Source organism: Calonectris borealis, chromosome 4, assembly GCF_964195595.1.
Source record: "Calonectris borealis chromosome 4, bCalBor7.hap1.2, whole genome shotgun sequence".
NCBI classification, from domain to species: Eukaryota; Metazoa; Chordata; class Aves; order Procellariiformes; family Procellariidae; genus Calonectris; species Calonectris borealis.
This window is the reverse complement of record NC_134315.1, coordinates 66,262,570-66,284,601: the sequence shown is the minus strand read 5'-3', so window position 1 is coordinate 66,284,601 and position 22,032 is coordinate 66,262,570. Positions and strand designations below refer to the sequence as shown.

The window sequence follows — 22,032 nt, the reverse complement described above, 5'->3', positions numbered from 1 at the left end:
TCCCTAAAAAGCACCAGGATAATTAACGTGTGCTGAAGTGCCTCGCACGGCCAGCACCTATGTTTAGCTCCTGGGCCAGGGAGCGGGTGCTGCCGGGGCAGGCCACCGGCAGCAGCAACCTCACAGCACCATGCAGGGACGCCAGCAGGGAAGTCAGCCAAACGCATCCAAAATATTTCCATTTAAACTAATAATAAAAAAATACATTTTAAAAAGCATCACATCTCAGGATTGGAGCATTGGTTTCTTAATGCATTTGCAAGAACTCCGGCTCTCCAAGGCAGCAGGGCTTGGAGAGGTCACCAGTTTGCCCAAAAGCAGCGTCTGGCATCTGTGATTAAAAGTGATCGCAGGATCTGACAGCTTCAGAAAATAATCTTGCCTTTGTAGACAAACAGCTGGAAACAAAACACAGAACAGCTCGCCTGCCTCCAGGGGATGTGCCAATAGGTGACAACAACAAAACCCCATTTTTCAGGAGCACATTGAGACGATGAGGCAGGCGCGCAGTACGCAGCCCATATGTGCAAATGCAATGGTTTCCTTTCTGCGCTCCCATCAGTTTTTTTAACGTGTACAAGTACGCTGCCGTGTTGCTCATTACATGTTTTGGTGAGTGAGCTGGGGGTTAGGCAGGCTGCCCGCTCCCCAAGCCCTGCATGGGCGCATCCCTGCCCTCGCACAGCAGACAATGGCGAACCCCCCAGGCAGCTGCTGCTGCACCCAAGCCCCACTGTTGGTCCTGTGACCCAACGCTGCTGGGATTTGCACCAGCCACTGGCACCAACTTTGCGCTGCAACTGGGTGGGCTTGCGCTCGGCATGGCCTGGCAAGGGCACTGCATATGGTTTTGATGTAATTGCCCGAGCCCGTGGAGACCTCATGGTCAGAGTGTCCCTGCCTGGCACAGGCTGACATGGCTCTTATGTCCAAATTTAATTATTATTTTTGCAGGGCAGTAAATGAGCAGAGCCGCGTGCTCCCATCCTGCCCAGGTCCACCGCGAGGCCGAGGCTGTGGTCGGGGCTGCACCGTCCTATTTCCACGCCCTGGAACTATTCTGGAAGGAAACCTCAGTGCCAAAAATAAGTAAAGAAAACAAAACCAGAAGGACACTTTGAGCATGGTGGGGAGAGGCTGAGGTGCTGCTGCAGCCAGGGAAAGGGGCACCCCTGCCATGCAGCACAGTGGCCAGGGCACCTCCAAAATGTGCATGGGGGGCACCAGAAGCAGAGCTTGCCCTGGCTTCCACCTCTCTCCATGTGCTGTCAGGGACAGGAGCATGTGTGCCACAGCCACAAACTGGGGAGCAAAAGTGATGAGCAAGGAGAGCAACAGCAGAAGAATAAGGGATCCCTCTCTCATCCCCCTTACCTCTCACAGCACAAACCCAAATGCAAACCAACATCAGCTGGGCATGCGCCCTGTTATTTTTTTGCAAGCAGTTGATTTTAGAATAAAAGGAGGAGGGGAGAACACCTAAAATGCACCACGTATCAACCTCAGTTATCAGTACACAACCTTTATATATTGGCCCTCTGCAACTAAACATTTCATATGATTTTCCTTTTTCTCTGAGGCAGAAAACCAGATAAAGGAAATTAATTCTATTTACATGCCTGGCAAAACATGGGCCACAAGTAGCTCTGTAATGCGAGCACTTTGAGGCAAACTGAACTCTGGGGAACAGAAACCCAGCAAATCACTGAGGCAAGGTCACAGCGTTATCACAAATCCCAGCACTCGCCACCACTGAGGTCCTCACGTGTTTGAGCAAAATCTGTAGATCATATTTCCTCTGGTTTTTTTGCTTGTTTTGTTTTTTTCAGAAGGAAGAAACTGCGCACCAGCTAGAGTAAGTTACCAGGACTGGTCCCACCACCAACCTGCTGCCTCCATCCACGTGTGAGAGCGCTCAAACACAGCCACACGACAGAAACAGGAGGAAAAAACTAAATAAATCCCAAAAAAGGCCCCATTTTCGGGAAGAGAGCAGGCAGAAAGCCCTGGTTCATTGCAGAGGTACCCACTGACAACTTGCACACCCAGGTCAGGAATTGAGCTCTCTGCCAAAGTCAATCAGTGCCCCCGGACAGTCAGGCATCTGGATGGCGTGGAGGCATGCTGCTCCTCACACCGTGCTGGCTGCCTACCTCCCCACCACTGCACGCCCTGATCAAACCTGCAAAAAAACCTTGAGTTTGGGCTTAAAAAGTTGCTATTTGCAGGAGAGGCAGAGAACACTGCATGTGTCAGCAGGGAACTGCTGCACTTGCACTGGTTATTTGTTATTGTGTACATACATGAGCTGCACAACACTTGTATACGTATCCATATATACACAGACAAGTACATATCTGTTGCAATAAGTATCTTAACACTCAGGCATTCATTTTATTTTCGAAGAAGGCGGCTTTCAAAGTTTTCACGCTATAATGAACCTACTTTTTGCTCTGCAGGTGAAACAGCGTTGGGTCTGGGACAGGAAAGGGCAGGTGCTGCCTCCGCTCCCCACTTGCAGGTTCAGCTCCTGTTTTCAGAAACCTGATGCCTTCTGCTAAAACAAAACACCAGCTCTTTGCAGCTTTGTATTTCAGGGTGTGAAAACAGAAAAACCTGAAGTGCAAACCACTTGCTCACTCTGCAGCATTAAGGTCTCCGTAGCGAGTGCGGGAGGTGCAGTAGAGGTGGATGCTAACGCTTGCACTTTATGTGCCATCCTGTGGTGCCTGACTCCTTGGGGCGGTGCTGGGGGGACCACAAAACTCCCAGGGTACGGCTGAGCCAGCGGAGGGTGGGGGAAGTTATTTGCCATCAAAGTGCATGGCAGTAAAGGGAACTGGAAGAAAAAATTTCTTAGACCATTCAAAAGGTTTGTAGCATTTTGGGGTTTCACTGAGGTCAGAGGCTGTTTTTCCACGGCTGAGACATTTCTTTTGTTCAGATTGACAGCAGCAGCGATTCCGTCAGAGGTTTTTCCTCCTCATTGAAAAGGGCAGAGAAACACAATCAAACTCTCCTGGCCTCACTGCGCGCTTGGCGAGGAGCGGTTCCCATCACGGAAATCCATCACAGGGGGCACAGAAGAGACAATCCCATTGGATTGTTTCTTCCACAGATATTCCCACTTTGCTAAAGACAAACAGGGGCCAAGGAGAAGCCCTGCAGCCGGCTGTGGCGCTCAGCCCGCCATGGGAAGACCAGGGCGCTTGGCTACGCTGCCAAAAAAGTCCCTGCTGGATGGAGAGGTGCTCTGCGGGTCGTAAGGGTCTCTCTGTTTCTCCCACCAAAGCCAGGAAAGTAAGGGGGTTGAATAAATGCAGCTTGCATGCTATGGCCGCCCCAAGTCCAGATAGTTTTTTTTCTTCTTGGAAAGGACAAAAAAATAAACAAGAAACCTTTCTTTTAAGATGATGCAGACTCGTGTTTTCACAAACCCAAATGCAACTAAAAATATCTGCTTTAAACCCCAATGCTGATTCCTGGGTAAATCACTGTGTTCAGCTCTAGAGGCCACCCCCAACACAAAAATTGCCATGTGGGTGGATAAGAAAAATGCATGCACCGATGTGAGCATTTTTCATCCTTGCCTAACCCACTGGGCAAGCTGACCCTTACAACTTCATCGCACAATCAGCCCGAAACGGGATGCAGGAACGCCTCCAGCGACAGCAGAGCCTGTGGCCGACCTTCCCAGCTGCTTCTCCTGCCTGCCCAACAGGAGGGAGTGGGAGCACTCCCCTCGGCTGTTCACCGCGCACAGGCACGTGCCGCAAAAACCAAACACACAGGCTGCTGCTAAAAATGCCTTAAAATCCTCAAAGCAAGCATCTTTTGGCCACGCTATCTCTGGCCGTACAAAACCTCACCCCATGAAGCGCTACCCGCCACCAAGCCCCTCCGGATGGCAAGTGGGGTGGACCCGCTTGCCCATGACGAACAGCTTTTGATGGGGACAGCCCAGTGCCACCAGTGTCCCCAAAAACCTGCCCGTCCTCGCAGACATGTGCTGCCAGGTGCTGGGCATGTCCCTGCACGGGGCCAACAGGAGCGGCTCCCTCCCTGTGGCCAGGCGGGAGGTTTCCCCAGCAAAGGGCTGAGTTTCCCACTCCCCGTGATGCCCGGGAGGGACAGTCCCGTGGGAAGCTGTCCCGGCAGGGCCGGCAGGCAGCAGCCAGCTCTGGCACTGGCTCCCTAGCCTTTGGGGAGCAGCCAGCCAGCGGGAGGCAGATTTCGGGCATTGCTGGCAGGGATATGCGTGCAACCGCAGCACGTCACTGGGAAGGCACATGAAGGGGACCCACGTGCAGGGGAAGCGCAGCCGGCTACCCCTCCAGCACAGGGTGCAGCAGGGTGCTGCATGCCCTGTTTGCAAGGCACACACCCTTCCCTCTCAAACTAAAGCCAAATCAACCCAGTTGCATGAAACAGGAGGAGGACGAGCACTCACCATCCCCTTTGCGGGGGAAAGGAGGCGAGTGGCCCCCTCCCCAGCTGTGCCATGCTGCCGCTCACCCCACTGCCACTCGCAGAAGGATGAGGTCGGAGAGAGGGTCACGCACAAACTGCAAGAAGCGGTTTCACAGAGCCTGTTTCATCCCACCCTTGTGATGTCTCGGCCACCCTGCTCACAGGTTGGGCTCACCGCAGAGCTGCGGGGCACCCCTCACTTTCCTGGAGGGACTTGAAAACAACCCGCCAGTCCCCATCTCCAGTTTGTCCCCACGCAAACGCCACCTCTGATGGCCCCGGGGATGTGACCCAGACCCGCGGCAGAGCTGGCACCCGAGGCACCTGAATCGTCCCCGCTGCCTGAGCAGCAGCACCGCTTGCTGGACAAAGGAGAGTTCACAGCAGCACCCTACCCTGCGCCGCTGCGCAGAGGAGCCAGGAAACACATCATTACTATAATTTTAAACCAAAGTGACAGCTGTCACCCAGCCCTTTTTGCACCTCTGGGCTGCAGTCAAACCCGTGCTTGCTGTCTTTCACCCCAGCGATGGGCCTGTGCACCAGCATTTTTGTACCCGTGGTCCTGATAGGCATCATCACCGTCACAGCACCCCCAACTCCTCATGCAGCTAATGCAAGGCGTCCAAAAAATAAGGGGCAAGTCACAGCCGAGGTATCCACTGTGAAGTGGGTACCAGTGGGATGGAGGAGGCAGGGTCAGGAAAGAGGCTCATTCCCAGGGCAGCAGGGTGGGGAAGCTTCACGTTTCGGAGCTGATCTCATACAGAAGTAGAAAAAGCTTACACAGGGTAGAAATTAAAACATAAATTCCACTAAAACCAGGAGCTGTTCAGCTCCCAGCTTTTGTAGCAGTGGAAAGAGTCTACAAATTAAGTACAGTTTTGCTATAAATAGTAAAAAATTATTTCATTTTTTTTACTGTTTCTTGAATTTGGTATTGCAATGCCCAGCAATGACACCGCTGACCCAAGGCAGCTGAAAGGCATGCACCCACTTGTGCTGACCCCTTGGAGGCTGTCCCCTGCAGAGCCACAACTCCATGCTGCAAAACCGTGCAGCTACGCAACAGCCCGTGGCTTCCTCCATCAGCATCGATACCCATGCTGTACAGCTCATCACACACACGTGAACAAGTAAGAAGGGCCTGGAAGGGATTTTAAACAAATCATGTGTTGTTTACTTGCTCGCTGGTAGGGGGAAAAAAAAACAAAAAGGCACACTGAGTAAAAGAGGCTTTACCCATGATCTACCAGCCCACGATAACCCCTTTTCCCTTGCTCACCTGCATCTCTGCTGCAGGGGACCTGGCGCCAGAGACCACCGTGCCCTGGGGCATCTCCTTCCCAGCACCTCAGGAAGAGCAAAACAACCCTTGCTCATATTGCAGCAGGTGATGGCCATAATATAGCAAAGCCCCAGGCCCAGCTCGTTGGGGTCATCAGCTAGCTTTTTCACCCCACTGCTGCATCACCTAGGGGCAGGGGTGGCCCTTGGGGTGCCTGGAAATAGGGGGGGTGGGAACACCCCTCAGCCTCTGCTTTCCCCCTCACGCCAGTATGCTGTAGCTCCCCATGCAAACAGCCTGCTCCTTGCTCCCCACTCGCTCCAATCCAACCCCAAATCGCAGCACTCGACTTCCCTGGGAGAGAAAACCAGCAACACCTCAAACTGCACCACTGTGGAGTCTGATGGTTTTAATGGTAATTAAAGAAATCAACAGGGTACATTTCAGCTTTGAAATACAAGTGCAAAAAGGATACAATATAATGTTTTCTGTACATTTCTTACAAAATATTACATACATCCCATCCTGAAGTGGTACTTCACACACCGCTGAGCCCATGCACCGCATGTGCGCACCAGCTGTACCTTTTCCTCCTTATGTGCAGGACGTGGAGCTAACGGAAAGCTCCCACTGGAGTCTAGGCAGACGCTTTTAGCGCAGTGGTAGGTAAATACAAAGGGTGAATGCAGGGACCTTTCTGCCCAGCATGCCCAGGCGCAGCTCCCAGAGTGCTGAGCCACCACTGTGCCCTTGTGGCAAGCGGGCAGCATCACCCTGCTGGCACTCACAGCTCTCGGCTGCTCGCCAGTTTGGTATAGGAAATGGCTTTTTATCGCTGTGGTTTGGCATTTTCTCTGTGTCTGGCATCTCCTCCCACTTTGCGCCCCGTATAGCGTGCCCAGGTCAAGCCCTGGCGAACCTGCCTCCATTTTATCCACAGCATCTTCTCAGGAAGAAGTCAACCAGGCTATATAGCAAATAAATTAAACCCCTCCTCCCCCGTACTCCCCAGCACTGAGGCTGTGGGGCACACGTCAGTACCCGTCCTGGCAGTCGTTGTCATCATAGTCGGCAGCAGGCTTGTTGCGGTAGGCACCCGGCCGCCGTTTGCGACTCCCGCTCTCCAGGCTCTGCAGCGAGCTGTTGTCCCCGCGGCTGCTGGACTCACGGGTGGCGTCCTCCTGGGAGTGGCTCTCCTCATCGTCATCATCATCATCCTCCTGGGACTCGCTGTTGTTGCTCTCTGTGGACCTGCTGTCCTCGCCTGTGTTGTCCTCTTGGCTGCCATCATCCTCCGGGGATGTACTCTGGCTCTCGGCTGATGTGCTCGGCACATCCCCATCAGGGTCGGAGTCATTCTCATCCTCCTTTGACTCCTCCACAGTGTCCTCTGTGGACTGGCTCTGGTCGCCATCATCTTCCCCGGACTTGCCGTGGTCGCCCTCATCTTCGCCGGACTCGCTGTCAGGCGTGGATGGCGCACTCCTGTCCTCAGCAGACTCCCGGTCCTCCTGCCCTTCCCGGGACCTGCTACCACTGCGTTCGCTCGACGTGCTCGCCATCTCCTGGGAGATGTCCTCCAGGGACTCCTCCGGTTCTTCGTCAGACTGGTCAGCGGTGCCCTCCCTGGACTTGCTGCCCTCGCCCTGCCTGGAAGGGCTGTCCTCCCCATCCCCATCCTCCCCAGAGCGGCTGGCACTGTTTTCCTCTGACTGGCTGGTGACAGGCTCTTCCGACTGACTGTTGTCCTCCGTGGATGGGCTGTCTTCTCCCGAGTCAGCATCCTCCACCTCTGGGGACCTGCTGTTGCCCTCCTCCCAGTGGTGGGAGCCAGCCCCCCGGCTGCCCTCTTGGCTGCTCCCCAGGGTGCGGGGGCCAGCACGGCGCCCCTTGTAGCTGCTGCCCGGGCCGTCGAAGACAGAGGGGTCATCGCCCTGCATGGCTTCGTCCTCGAAGTCATAGCTCTCCTCCTCCTGGCTGCTGCTGCTGCCCCCTCCCCGCCTGTAGGTACGGTCATACCGGCTGCCGAGGTAGTTCCTGTACCGCCAGTGGTCCGCCCCGATGCTCTCGCTGCTGCTACTGCTGCTGCTGTCACCATGACCTCTGCCATCCCTGACGTCCCCACGGCCAGCGTCGTGGCCACGTTCGCCTGCCTCATCGGCACCAGCCATGTAAGTAGGACCTTCGCCCCCCTCCTCTTCCCCGTTCTCGTCGAAGGTGTCGTCCCCGCTGTCGTCCTCCTCATCCAGGAGCCCGCCAGCGTGGGAGGGAAGCCCATTGACTTCAGTGCCACGGTGCTCTCCGTTGTCACCATCATCAGCATCACGTGCATCCTCCTCCTATGGAGGTGACAAATGGAGACAAATGCAAAGGCTTGCAGGTCACAGGCGCTGTCGGCACTGCTTGCTGCACAGGCCAAGCGCTACCCTGTCTGACACCGGATTTGGGGCTAAGTGCGCTTTCCTGGCAGAAAAAAACACCCCTCTCCACCCACTCACCAGGAAACCAAGGCTGTTCCCATCCCAGGCACTTGCATCCTCATGGTCCACCCAGTTCAGGTGCTGAGCCTTCCCAGCTCTGCCTGCCTTGTCCTGGCCACCATGTTCACCCAGCTCCTCGCCCACGGTGTTCCCACCAGCTGGGTCCCCAGCAAGGGTATTGTCCCCCCTCTCTGCACTGGCAGGACGATGTCTGCCATCTCCACCACCCAGGAGGTTGCCCAGCTTGTTGATGTAATTTTTGCTTGCGGTATCCTGGAGGCAAAACACAACATGGTGCTTTGGTTTATTAAACACCACAAAGCCCCATGTTTACTGCTACCGCTGCGGGATGATATTTCACCCTAAGCATGCAAGTGCTCCAGCCTTTTTCATTGCTTGCACCTCAGCACTTCAGTTGTTTCTGCTCATGCAAAAAAAGAGTAGCCACCAACAAAAGGGCAACCCAGAAAAGTCAAAACCGTGACCGTTCAGAGCACAGAAACTCCTTTCTCAGGACCAACACGGCAGAACGCATCAGGTGAATTGGGAACGTGCTCAGGGAGGCAAGGCGAAATGAGGTGAAACCAACCCAGCTTGAAAAGACTGAGTAGACAGGCAAAGCTCAAAGACCACAGAAGCAGCAGCTCTTCCCCCAGGTGCCTGGTCCAAGGATGCCTGCTCAGGGCTGGCTCCCCATCCCAGACTTGCTCCGCGAGCGGCTGCCACCTGTGGGGATCCCCCAGCTTACCTCCTGCTGGGTGCTGCGGCGGGAGCGAGCGGGCTTGCGGCCGGGCGCCTAAACACGTCCAGGAGACATCTGATCAGTGATCGGTGTGCCTTGGTTGGGCAAAACCACCGGGGTTTGGGGTTTGAATACCTGTCCAGTGGGTACTTACGGGGTAAGCGCAGGCTACGGCCCAGAGGAGCAGCACCAGGAAGACAGCCCTCATGTCAGTTGTGGTCCCTGCAGCTGCAACAGGGAACAAAGTATTTGCACAGTGGAGCAAAGCATTTGCACATGCCCCTGGCTGTAACTTGGCCCCACAAAGTCCCTGGCATCTCCTGTCCAGGAACTTCCCTTTAGTTTGGGATTTGAAATACCTGGCCATGTTCTTGCAGATTTTTTGTCTAAGCATCATTAAAGAGTGGGAAAGCTCCTCCAAATTCCCTGTTCCCATGGTAATGTTACCTGCCACCCAGCTGAGCTTGGTGGCCATGACAGGAGCCAGCAACTCAGATGGGCAGTGTCGTGAGACTGCGGGCTGCAGAGCTGCACCTCCCACCCGGCATGGTCCCCTCAGCCCCGTAAAACCTCCCGCCGCCCCAAAGCAGAGCACCCCAGTAAGATAACTCCGCAGAGAGCTGCATCCCCAGTGGCCACTGGGTTGGTCTGGCATCCCAGTGGCACTGATGCCTGTGCAGGCAGGTGAAGCAGCGGGGGGCTTTCCTCCAGCTCTGCTCTCATTTTCCAAGTCCCTTAAGCAGCCCAGCACCACGTCCCCGTGGGGCACACTAACTGCACTGCACATCACCCTGCACCCGAAACGTGCTGGAGCAAAGAGTCACGCTCCTGATTTCTTCCCTTACGAAGCAACACCTACATCCCAGCTTACAAGTCTCTCCTGCTTTCTACCAAAACTTGCAAGGAAATCTACAACCCCTGTCCCCAAACATTGCCATTTTCACTCCAGGCAATGCCAAAGCAACCCAAAGAAATCAAAACCTTTACCTTGAGGTGTGGTGCAAGCCGGTGTCTCCTCCGGTGCTCAGGATGGGGTGAGCTGGCTGCCTGTGTTGGGATGCCCCGAGCTGTGTGCCCTGGCGTGGCCGCGCGGGCATTTAACCGCTGGCCGGCGCCGGCCCCGGGCAGGGGGCAGCCAATGGCACCGGCGGGCAGCGCTGCTACGTGCGGAGGTGTCGCCGGGAACTGGCCTCCCACGCTTCCTCCAGCCTCCGCCGGGACGCCGGCCCTAAAAAAGCTCCTTGTGGTTGCAGGATGACGAGACGGGCTCACAGTTAATGACCGACTGCGCCGGCCCTGTGTTTTGACTGCTAAATTTATTCCGTTCACACACTTCCCGCTGTGACACACACAAACAACTACAGCGTCGCCCACGCCGAGCACCGGACCCCGTCCCGGGGATGGCATCCCTCCTAACGCGTGCACTTGGGAGCAACGTTTGCCCCGCGCCATGGGCCAGCGTGCTGAAACCCACGTGGGACCATTCCTCTGCCAGGACTCAGCCTTCCCGTGCGCCTCGGGGCAGAAGCACAAAACGCTGTGCTAGAAGGAGAGGACATGCTTATTTTCATGCCCACACTCATGCAAGGGAGAAAGGAAATACTAAATGGAGGTGCACTGGGAGGATCCCACCCCCTGCACGGAGGGAGCGTAGCACTCCCAGCACTTCTTCCAGCTGCTGGCCAGGGGATGAAACCTCTGCTCTGGAAAACACAGGCAACAACACGTGCACATGCGTATGGGCACGTATATGCACGGGCATGTACATGCAATTATATATACGAATACATATACACGCACCACATACCCCAGGGTTTCTTGGTGTAGCATGGATTATCTACTCCAAACAACGCAGTAAGCCAGCAGCGCAGGTAGCCCCTAGGCGCTCACAGATAGTATGAGAGAGAGTTTGCAAACCTCCGCGTGTGCACCCATGCACACACCCTGACACGGTGCAACCGCACCTCTCTGCTTGTGCAGTTTAGGACAGGACCAGGAGGCCCCAGCTGTACACCTGGCTTTTCCCTCTGCCCCAGCCCGGGCGGAAGGAAGGCGACTTCCTTGCCTGTATTTGGCCGTTGCTAAATCCTCCATGCCCGCAACACCCCCTCTCGGCTAATAAAAACATGCCACAAGTTTGCACGTCCTCCCCAGGTGGGAGAAGGTGTTTCTGCTGCCCTGCGTAGAAGAAAGAGGCCTTCAGACAGCAGAGCCCTGCTCCAGGGAACCGCCGTGGCAGGGGAAGCCCTTGGTTTGCCTTCAGCGGCAAACGGCTCCTGGCCTGTCCTGCTGTAAAGCCCCGGCAAACCAGTCACTTGCAATGGCCCCTTGGTGCAGGGACCCAAATTCCCAGAGGTGAGGGCACAACCCAGGAGACATGGCGAGGGCTGCAGGTTTATAGGGATTCACAGGAGACACCAGCGCCGCAAAATAAGTGACTTAAGGAAACTTGAGCAGGGTCAGGATTGAGCCAGGGCTCTGTAAACTGCAGATTATCTGAATTTGCCTGGGATGTATCATCCGCAGACAACAGCATGCAAAAAGCATCCCCCGTGCTGTGACACCACCGCAGCTCGACAGAGCATCTTGTGAAACCAGACATGTCAGTCTGCTGTTGTGGGTGCCTGCTTAATTTCATCCTCCAGAATCTCCTTTTCCCCGCATTGTTACCAGCCAGGGGACCGCGCGTGTCTGCCCTGTGAGGAGTGTGCAAGGACCACGCAGGTGCCGAGTGCGACGAGCATCTTTTTTCTCCTTCCTCCTGTCCCCCATGCAGGGAGGCCCCGGTGCTGCCCTGGCCCCGCTGCTCTTCCCACAGCCCCTCAGCCTCGAGACGGGCACCGTCAAGCCGCTCACTCTCAGGCATGCACACACCTTTGGCAGATGTTTTCCCTCTTCTTCCCTACCCGACCCCTGCCACAGATACCGTGGGATGTATTTTCCTCTCGACCTGCGACAAAATTATACCCCTGTCCCTGGCCAGATATGAGTTCACGCTGCCAACCTTTTTTAGGCACCTCCAACAATTACCATGTTTTGTTGTTGTTTTTTTTTTACATCAAACCTGCATTTAACTCAGCCCCCAAAGACCTGGTGCTGCCTTGCATCCAAGCACTGCTGTGCGAGAAGGGGATAAACACCGAGCTGTGTGTACCCGGCTTTTTTATAACACAGGTCACTTGCTGCCCCACCGGCCACCCGCCCTGAGGTCACCTCCCTCCCCTCTGGTGGCCCCAAAATGCCTGCGGCACCAGCGTACCCAACAGCGCTCGCTGCCAGCACCCCAACCTGACCCCAAGTCCCTGCGACCCCCAATAGCCCTGGGTCAAAAGACGAAGGTCTCTCCCCCAAATCCTTTCCAGAGAGCATCCCACAGCATCAGCCATGCAGCATCAACCATTGCCCAAGCAGCTCTGCCTTTGTTTTGCAAGGAAAGGAAACCCAGCCCACACATTGTAACCTTACAATAAGCCGTTAAAAAAAAAAAAAAAAATTTATTTAGGATTCTTCTTGTTACACCAGAGGTGAGAAATGGACTGAGGGTGGGGGAAGCAGCTGTCTGACTGGTGTTGAAATGCCACTGTACATTTCCCCAAGTCCTACTCTCCTGAGATGCTCGGTCCCTGGAGATGGCCAGGATTGGAAGCGTCAGGGCAAGGAAGATGGGGGAAACCTGGCCAGGCTGAAGCTGGCACCCTCAGGCTACCAGGAAGGAGATGGCTGAGTCAGAGATGAGAGAACTGGCAGGGCTGGTAAAAAGGTGCAGGAATATCACTCTTCTGTTTGACAAGTTGGACTGTGCGGTGTTCACGAGGACAGAGAAAAGATATGAGCACAGACAGCAGGAGGGATTAGAGACGCCAAAACCAAGATAGAAGTTGGCACTGCAGAGAGCAGCTGACAGTGGAGGCACATAACAACTGCTCTCCTCTGCCAATTGAGACACCTCAGCATTGAAAATTCAAGAAATTAATATTGTTCCAAAAATCCACCATTCCCTCTTTTTTTTCAGTCCAAGGTATTTTCATAGTATTTATGTTGCTGGTGCACTTCTCTCCTGACTATACCTATGGGTTTTGACAGCAGCATCAAAAGGAAAAGGATCAATGAACGAACTGGAGCAGGAGAGACCAGGATGAGAGCAGGACTCAAGGCACACATCCTCAGCCCTTTCCCAAACACTCGACTCCAGCTCCTGCCTTACGCTTAGATCCAGATCCAAATCCCTTTGCCGAGCGCTTACTGGTGACAGGTGCTACAGTGCTGCAGTGCTGCATTTTCAGTTGGGAGCAGGCAGGACAAACCTTGCCTCCTAAACATTCGTTTCCCCCGTACGTGCCATGTTAGCGCCAGGAATTACCCAGCGCCCAATCCCAAGGGAATCATTCCCACACCGCTCCTCTAAAAAAGGGTGCTCAGCCTTACAAACCAGCCAGGTTCCCACACCGCTACCTGCTTTGCAGGTGGACAGACCACAGCTGGCAGCTGTGGGCGCAGGGGGGAGAAGCAGCCTGGCTTTGGCTCCTCCGCACATGCAAGGGATCTGAGCAAAGGCGTCGTGCCTGTTCCCTGAAGTCTGAGAAAATATTACCTGCATTTCATAGGATTAATGTGACACATAATGCAGTAGCTAATGATAACATTTTAGGTGTTTGAAGAACAGCATTGATATTTCAACTCCTCCTGGCAGCAAGCCTCAAAGTTACAAATGCTGTGATATACAGCAGATGGAAGTTACCATCATGTTTTTCACAGCGCCAAGGCATGCACAAGTTTATGGTTTATGCTAAGCCTTTAAAATTTGCTATTTCTCCTCACTGGAAAAAACGACATTATAGCAGCCTGAGTCCTGGAGCCCTGAATTACAGACATACACAGGGCCCCCCTAACGCTATGCCCCTGCAGAAGACCAACAGCCCTCTCCCCTTGCACCCCGACAGCACAGAGGTAGGATCATTTACCCACCCTTAGGTGTCTACCATGGAGTTTCCTTTACAGCCAGAGAAAACAAGCACTTTTAAGGCACCAATCATTTGCGCTATTTCAGGTACCTATTTCAGGCTGAAATGCATCACAAACTGAAGCCTCCGTGACACTGCCGAAGGCAGGCAACCAGTGTGCTGATCTTGTCCTACCAACAAGATGCACCATGCTCTTTCCCAACACACGTACAAGGCAAGTTCCCGAAACCCCTCTCTCCCCACCTCCCATGGCAGCCCCACGCTCCCTGCAACTTCCATTTCTAGCATTTTTATACCACCCTCCTCTGGGCAACGGGCTCCAGGCTCTTCGCAAATATTTTTCCCTCAGAAGAAAATGCCACACAGAGGCACTTGTCAAAACTAGACCTGCGTGGCCACCCCCGTCTCTCCTGGAGGCTGCAGGCAGATGGGCTAGGCATCTCCTGCAGGCTGGGCTCCATGCAGAAAGCAGCAATTAACTCTTGAAATTAAAAACAACTAGGGGAGTAATGATGTGATTTCTTTTTCCAGATACAAGATGTGCTTGCCTAACAGGTGCCAGCTCCATTTCTTTTATGGGAGCCAAAAGGGCTACTTGTGAATAATTGGGTACGCTCCTATTGCCAGCTGCTGGTTTTCGGGCACACTCAACCATAAGATGCAAAAGCCCCTTCCCAAATGCCTGCAGCAGCCAGGAAGTACAAATGGAGGCTGCTCAGCCCCTTGCACCTACATTTTTGGGGACAGGACAAGGCTGGTCCCTCTGCAGCCTCCATCCCTCCTCACCACCATCTCCACGCACATGGCTCCAGCCTCTTCTGGGCAGGGGAGCAGCAAAACCCACACATCACCTTGACGGTCTGTTTGGATGAAGGCTCACAGGTGTTGTGCCTGTTCCGTGCTACTTTGCAGTTTGTGCTTCTACTCGTTGTCGGAGTAAAATGCATGGAGCAATAATTGGTATTCGCATTGTGCCCACTGCAGCTGGAAGTTGTGGCTGGGCAGGTACCTTGTGCCATCTCTGCCAGATGTGTGTGACCAGATTCTCGGGTCCTATAAATCCATATTCATCAGCCAACTTGGCTGAATTCACTAATTTGAGGCCATGACTTCATCAGCTGTGGACCAGGTGCCTAGTTTCTGTCTGGCCACTGTCAGATCTACCACGTCTTCCTGCACACAGGCACTACTGCAGCTTGCTGCCCTCGGTCAAAATAAGGGCAGGGACAGACACCTGGCTCTGCCTGACATTGGGGACCAGTGTTGACACTGCTGGCACGGGCACCGGGCAGCTCCATTGCAGCTGGGCTGTTAATAGCTCAGCACTGACAGCAGTAATCATAGCAATGGGTAATGACGCTCCTAAAATATCATTCAGAGTACAGTATCTTCTACAATCATTCCCTGCTCAGAAGTCAGTCCCTCGGGAGGTGGCAGGAATAAGTATTTGTCAATCACAAGCTGGAAATGGAACGGTAACAGAGCCTTAATGTGAAAAGCGCTCTCCAGCCATCTCCCTGCGCTCGCCCCTGCTCCAGCTGGAATTGCAGAGATCTGTGGCGGACGCTGGCACAGCAGCATGACGTCTGTGCTCCCGGGAAATAAAATACAGCAATGAGCGGGGGCCGGCTTTGCCCTTGCATCAGCTGGCAGCTTGGGGTGACCTGCTCCAAGTTGCAGGTTTGAAATACGGCCAGCTGCACTGCGTGGGCCTATCAGATGTCTATAAATGTTTCACAGTACCCTGATTTCTTGTTGGAGGGGAAAAAACCATCAGAATGAAATGACTGATTGACATGATTGTATGAAACAGGGACTGTGCGAGTGCGAATGGGTGATGCGGAGTGGGCAGAGAGGTCAGGATAGGGTTGGCAGCTCGAGAGATGAAGACATCTGTACGGAGAGCCAGACCCTCCTCCTGGCGGGTGGTCAGCACTCCTCTGGTTCTTGTACTGTCATTATGGCTCACTTGGTCTAAATTTATCCCTGCTTGATGTAGCTGGACAGGAAGCATTACCACAGTCCCCTGGGAGCCTGGAAAAGCTGGATAGACACCATCAACACAGCCCTGAACAAGAGACCAGCAGCAATTTGGCTCATACCTCCGAAAGACAAAAGCCAGTTTGCAGCATTTTCTCCACTACGAGCTTCATCCTGTGAAGATGCTGAGCAGCTGTGAGCTGGGGCAGCTCAGCCTTCAGCCAGCCTTCTGGGTGCACAAAATGCACAACTCCATCAGAGAACAACAGAGGAAGATGGTCCCCATCACTGACTAACCCTCTGAGTGGAAAGCCTGCCCCATAGTCAAAGCTGTCATGACAAGGTCTACATGCTCCTTGCAGATGTGTCCTGTACCAGGCCCCATTGGAAAGAGGGTTACCAGACCCTTGGTCTGGCTTGGGATGATAAATCGTATCTCCAAGTTTGTCCAGTTTGCAATGAGCTAAATCCCTGAAACGCTTCAGCTGAGATGTTCTACCCTAATGCTGACAACATGCTTTTCCTTAGCCTTACTCATCTTTTTTTAACCTTCAAAATGTTAATACCTTTAAAAAAAAAAGGACCAAAAAAGAATAAAAAAACACACAAAACCCCCCCCCACTATCAAACCCAAACAACCCCAAAAAACCCCAAAACCAGAGAAGTCTCAACCAATACAACCATAGAAAATAAAAGCAAGACAGAAGATACTAAATCTCTGGGACAGCAGAAGCGCTTTCCAACAGTCAAGAAGACCTATTTCTTTATAGGCAAATTTCCTCCTGTGCTTACAAAGTAATTGAACCCTCATTGTTCAAAACCCAACCCGAGCCCAACTGTAGGACCACATCGTGCATTGGGTGAGTTTCCCTTTGAGCTGAGCTCATTCAGCACAGCACCCGCGCCGTGCACAGCCGAACTGCTCGTCCCACAGCAGAGAAGGGAGTCAAACCTTCTGGGAAAAGATGTTTAGGGCAGAAGAGGCAGGAGAATAGGAAGTCCGAAGTTGCCTGCTTCCTTGGAATATGAAGGACAGAGGAGGAGGAGGAAGGAGGAATCCAGATGTCTCCTTGCTTACCCACAAACACTCTAGGCAGGTGTGAAGCCTACAGCTTTGCAATAGTTAAGGAGCCCCATCGCTGCCCTTCCACCCTCACCAGCCAGAAAGGCACAGTGTTTCTCCTATTTGATTCATCAGGAACAGCCTCATTTCCAATGCCAAAATGCTTAGCAAACCCTAAAGGCGTTCAGAGTGTTTTGGCAAATCCTCTTCACCTAGTTGATGATCTAACTCTTTATTAACTATTATTACATGAGTCCTATAGCCACATCTTTCATGATATTCCATATTGTATAAGGGTCTATATAATAAAAATCCCATAGAAGTTATTCTACATTATATAGGAATCTACATGCTTACGTTAAACCGCTTTCAGTAAGAAACAAGTATTAAATCCAGTGAGATGTTTCTTGGTTTTCCTTAGATCCTAAAAGAGTGTATAAATACTGGCGGAGGGGAGGGGACAGGGGGGAAGCAGTGTTTTGAATGTCAGAGGAAAACCTGGAATGATTAACTGGAAATACTTTTCCTGAAAACAACATGTGGGGTTGTTGGTGACCAACCCGTACGAGTGCTGGACCAGTGGCCAAAGTGCTGGTGTCCATTTCCCGGGGAGGCTGTGCGCAGTGCCCTGGCAGCGCACTAAAAGGCAGCTCAGGAACATCACCCCAGGACTTGACAGCAGCCGCCCCGATCCTGAGACAGGAATCTGCATTTCTGTTCCACATTCACACGGACTGCAATAGAAATTGAATCTTACTGCTTTTAAGACCTAGATTTAGAAGATCATCTATTTATTCACCCCAGGAATCAGCTTACCCAATTCAGATACTGGTTATAGGGCTGGATCAACCATTCATTCTCAACAACATGATGACTTTAACACTCTCCCTCCTTTGATCTATTAATGAATAAAGCTTTTTTTCCCCCTAGTTGTTCTTTGTAATTCTGTACCAATCAACTTAAATGAGCATGCTGTAAATGACAGACTGAAGTCTTGCACACCAAACTAATTCTGCTGGACAAGTATATTCACGCTCTGTTAAACTTCCAGCTGAATTCAATGGTACACCTCAAAGGAGTTGCGTGTGATTGCACGTGCTAGTCACAACCTTTTGACTCAGGCTATTTCCTCTTCACTATTCCTGCTGGAAACCCCTCTTGTCACACAATGCTTTTTTTCTGCATGCTGAATGCACAGAAGAATATTGCACAAGAGATAATACAAGCAGAAATCTTAAAAAAAAATGCTCATAAGAAATGAATACTGGACAAGCAATTACCCCCATGCACAGAATTCACACTTTTGCATAACCAGTCACAAACAAAAAGATGCGGAGATATGTTTGATAACCAAGCAGGGAAGACTGATGCAAACAAATGCAGGCAAGGTGCTGGCTGGGGAAGCAGGGTCAAGAACCGCTGCCTGTTCCCAACCTGCACACTCCTCTGCAACTTCTTTTTTTAGTAACTTCAGGGCTCCAGTCATTGACAAAAGCTTTCCTGAGGGTTTCTAGTATTTGTGCCTCTTGAAATGTCTGCAAGCTCCGGCACTGCCTACCTTTTCAAGTCACGTATGCTAACTGTAAGGTGCCTGTGCTGTGGGAGCAGCCCTGCTCTGCCCAGATGTAATTACACAGTACACTTTGTGGCTTTCTATAAGGAAGTGGCGTCACCACCTCTGTCTTCCGCTAGGCACCTCTCCAGAAGCAGCCCAAATGGGAATGCAGAGCCATAAAAGGACTTCCTCCATCCGCCCAGCCGCGCAGGGCAGGAGGATCCCTGGGAGCATCACCCCAGCTTACGTGCTGGGGCATCCTCTGCCTTCAGCGGCATCCAGGCCCTCCCCGCCGAAGAAATCGGGTCAGAATCATAAAAACTGATCCATCTCACCCGTACTCCTCTCAGCAGTGTGGGCTTAAACACTTCACTACCCAGCCCGTGTTCAAATCTTGCCCACAGCTGTCATCTCTTCATATGACTAATGTGCTCCAGCTCCAGCAGGTAAGCTTAAATCTTTCCATTCCCTCCAACGCCTGGTCACACAACTGAAAAATAAATGGAATAAAGGAAGGTTTTGGTTTGATTCTCCTCCCATTTTTTTTTTTCCTTTTAATGAAACCAAAACCCAAAATAAAGCTAGTGAGAGCTGGCCAAACATTAACGCCAACAGTGCGCTCGAATAGGCATCATCAAAAACCACTCACTTCTGTGAACTTTTCAAGAAAACACATTTCCCAGCGTAGATTCCATTAGCAAAACCAGCCCATGCCAGCTGCATGCTGTGTCAGGGCAGCCCCGCAACACGGCATCACCGTTGCAGCCATAATTTTTCTGCTGAGCTGGCGCGGGCTGTGGACTGACACCAGCCAGGCTTGCTCTCTCTGAGCTTTTCCTGACCCACCTGCAGCGTGTGTTGTACTAGGTTTGGCTGTGATGGCCATTTCTCGAGCTGCTCAGGTGCTCGCGGCCACAACTCCAACACAGTGACGCAGCGTAGGGAAATGCTGCCATCGTGGAGGTTTGGGATGCAGCACAAAGGGGCAGAGGTGTGGGGGGCAAGAGATGGGCACGTGCTGGGCGCTGCAGACCCCTCGGCTATCCACAGCTCGGCCTGGAGCTTCTGGCTTTAGGGGTAACAAAGAAACTAGCAAATGTATAGTATTATTGAGAATTTTACATGTAGAAATATTCTAAATTTTTATTCTTTCTTTCCTTTTCTGTAACAATTAGATCCTGATGCGATGGCTGTGGCGATCTTGCTCTACAATGTGTGGTGCTGCTGACAGGCTGTTTTTTTCTGGCTGTGGACCTCAGAGGCTGAATTTCTGGGGGAAGGCAGGCGACAGTTACAGCTCCCTGCAAGGTGGTGCCTCCCCACTGTGCTCTGTTTGCTCCTGGTTTGGGTCCTGCTTCCCTCTGAGCACAGGGAGACAGGCACCCGTGCCCACGCAGGGAGAAGGTGCAGCATCCTTCTCCTTCCCACCACCTCATCCTATGGGAAAACTATAATTTGATTCCTCTCCCCACAGCTATTTTTGGATTTTCAGCACTGAAGTTAGCGTAACTCGTTCAGACAGGAAGTCGTTGCTACAGCACTAGAGAAGGGTACTTGGAAATGAATACCAGTCTTTGATTAAAAGATAGATGTCTAAAACTCTTTCAATAAAACATACCGAAACAGACATATAAAAAAAGGCCAATCAAAAGAATGCTCTACTCCTTTATTCTTACTTCGTTTAGGCAAAAGGCAATGGAAACACTTTTATAACAGTACTGTATAATTTACCAAGGAGTTTCTGCAATGGCAAGGAAATGATCGAACAAAGCTCTTTAAATGAAAGTAAATAACAAGAAAATTAAATAAATAGAAATCAAAGTCTTACTATGTGAGACACATCTTGAATGTCCAGAGTAAACACAACCATCTGGAGTCATCCACAAAGCCTTCACTCAAAAAATAATTTAGAACCCATACAAAAGAGGTGAGATGGATTTGTGTGAAAATTCAAGGAATTGACTGAGGTCCAGTCAGACACACACCTTAAACCAGCTCAACTACATCGAGCCTTGACTAACCCCCAACCTTTGCCTAAAGGGGAAACGAGCCCGTGTAAATGCCTTCTGCGTTTCTGGTGCTGCGGGAGCTAGAGACAATGGACATCTTATGGCAAGAGCCTCACTCCTCCCTTCTCACCAGAAGGTCCCTGGCACCCTGTGAAAAGCAAGCTGCCTGCTTATTCCCTTCCCAGCTCACCCCATCTCATTGCCACTTTGCTCCCCTCTCCTTAATACAGATCCAGTGACCTGAGCTACCCCGAAGAGGCATTGGGACTGCAGTGAAAATCACCAGCTGCTGTAACACTGATGCTGCGTGAGTCCGCAAGATATTTATCCCCTCTCAGCGTCCTGTTCCCTTCATGTTTAGTTAATTTTGTTTTGAAATAAACGTCTCTTCAAATGCTTTTTCCATCAAAGAACTAAAATGTGCCAGGCGTGGACTGCTTCTAAAACTGCTCCCATCAGGTAATTCACAAGTGGTATTTTTAAACCCATCACTCGCTGAATGACAGACGTTACACCCACCCACCCGCCGACACTTTTTTGTCTTGTGAGAGGCTGCAAGCAACGAGACATCACACACGCAGATGGCAGATTTGATAGGAGCCTGACCTTCGTGCTGTCACGAATAACACACACGCCTCAGTATTTATTTCTATTTGCGGAAGAGGCAATTGAACAAAGTCGAGGATGCACGCAGCAAGGGAAAAACCTGAGGGAAGAGAGGAGCAGTCACCCAGGGCAGAAGCCAGGGGCACAATGCCGCGGGGGATACCGAAACCCTCCTGTGCCCTGCAAACCCCTGAGAGCAGCTGCCTGCTCCAGGGCAATGCCTAGCTGCCTGCAGCCAAGTGAAAAAAACCCAAGAGCTGCCAGAGCTCCTAGCAGCAAGGGAAGCTCCCTGAAATGTTGCCTTGGAGGCAAGGTAAGAGGGGCCCAGGAGCAGGGCAGGGCTTGTTTAGCTATACAAAACCACACTTGTTTTTTGCCGATTCCTGAGCAAGATGGAGCCAGCATTAGAGCTGAAATAAGCCACTTACAGGCTATATGGAATATTAGCAGCAGAACCAGGACCACGACAGGAGATGTTGATACTCCACGCTAAGGCCATGCTGTTCCTGAATCAACAAGGAACAAATTAAGTGCAATGTTGCACAATTTTTATGTCTCCACCAAAGCCTTTGTCCGTAAGATGACAAGCATGTCATCACCAAAGATCACAGCACTTATTAAATAAACAGTCTTGACAAACTCCTTTGTGAGTCTTGACATGCTTTTTACATCAACTTCCCCATCACAAGCGGTTATGGCTTTTTTCTCCGCTTAGATTTGTTTCATGGTGTTCCCAAACAGCTGCAGAGCCGCTTCACGTGGCAGTCGGGTTCAATACTGAATGAAATGGCATCCATCCATAATATGAAACGTGTTTGACCCCCCACCCCAAGACTTAAATCCCTCTACACAGCTAGTCTTAAGTCTCAGTGGAACAC

The 22,032-nt window shown here is 52.0% G+C and overlaps 1 protein-coding gene across 1 annotated transcript; it reads right to left on the bottom strand.

Moving 5' to 3' along the window:
• Positions 1 to 6,162: 6,162 nt before the first annotated feature.
• DMP1 (dentin matrix acidic phosphoprotein 1) lies at positions 6,163 to 10,551 on the bottom strand. Its single transcript, XM_075150478.1, is given in 7 exon segments — positions 6,163 to 8,097; positions 8,257 to 8,511; positions 8,987 to 9,034; positions 9,135 to 9,208; positions 9,968 to 9,988; positions 9,991 to 10,405; positions 10,408 to 10,551. Coding segments are annotated over 7 exon segments (2,262 nt in total). The 3' UTR covers positions 6,163 to 6,792.
• Between the last annotated feature and the right edge of the window lie 11,481 nt (positions 10,552 to 22,032).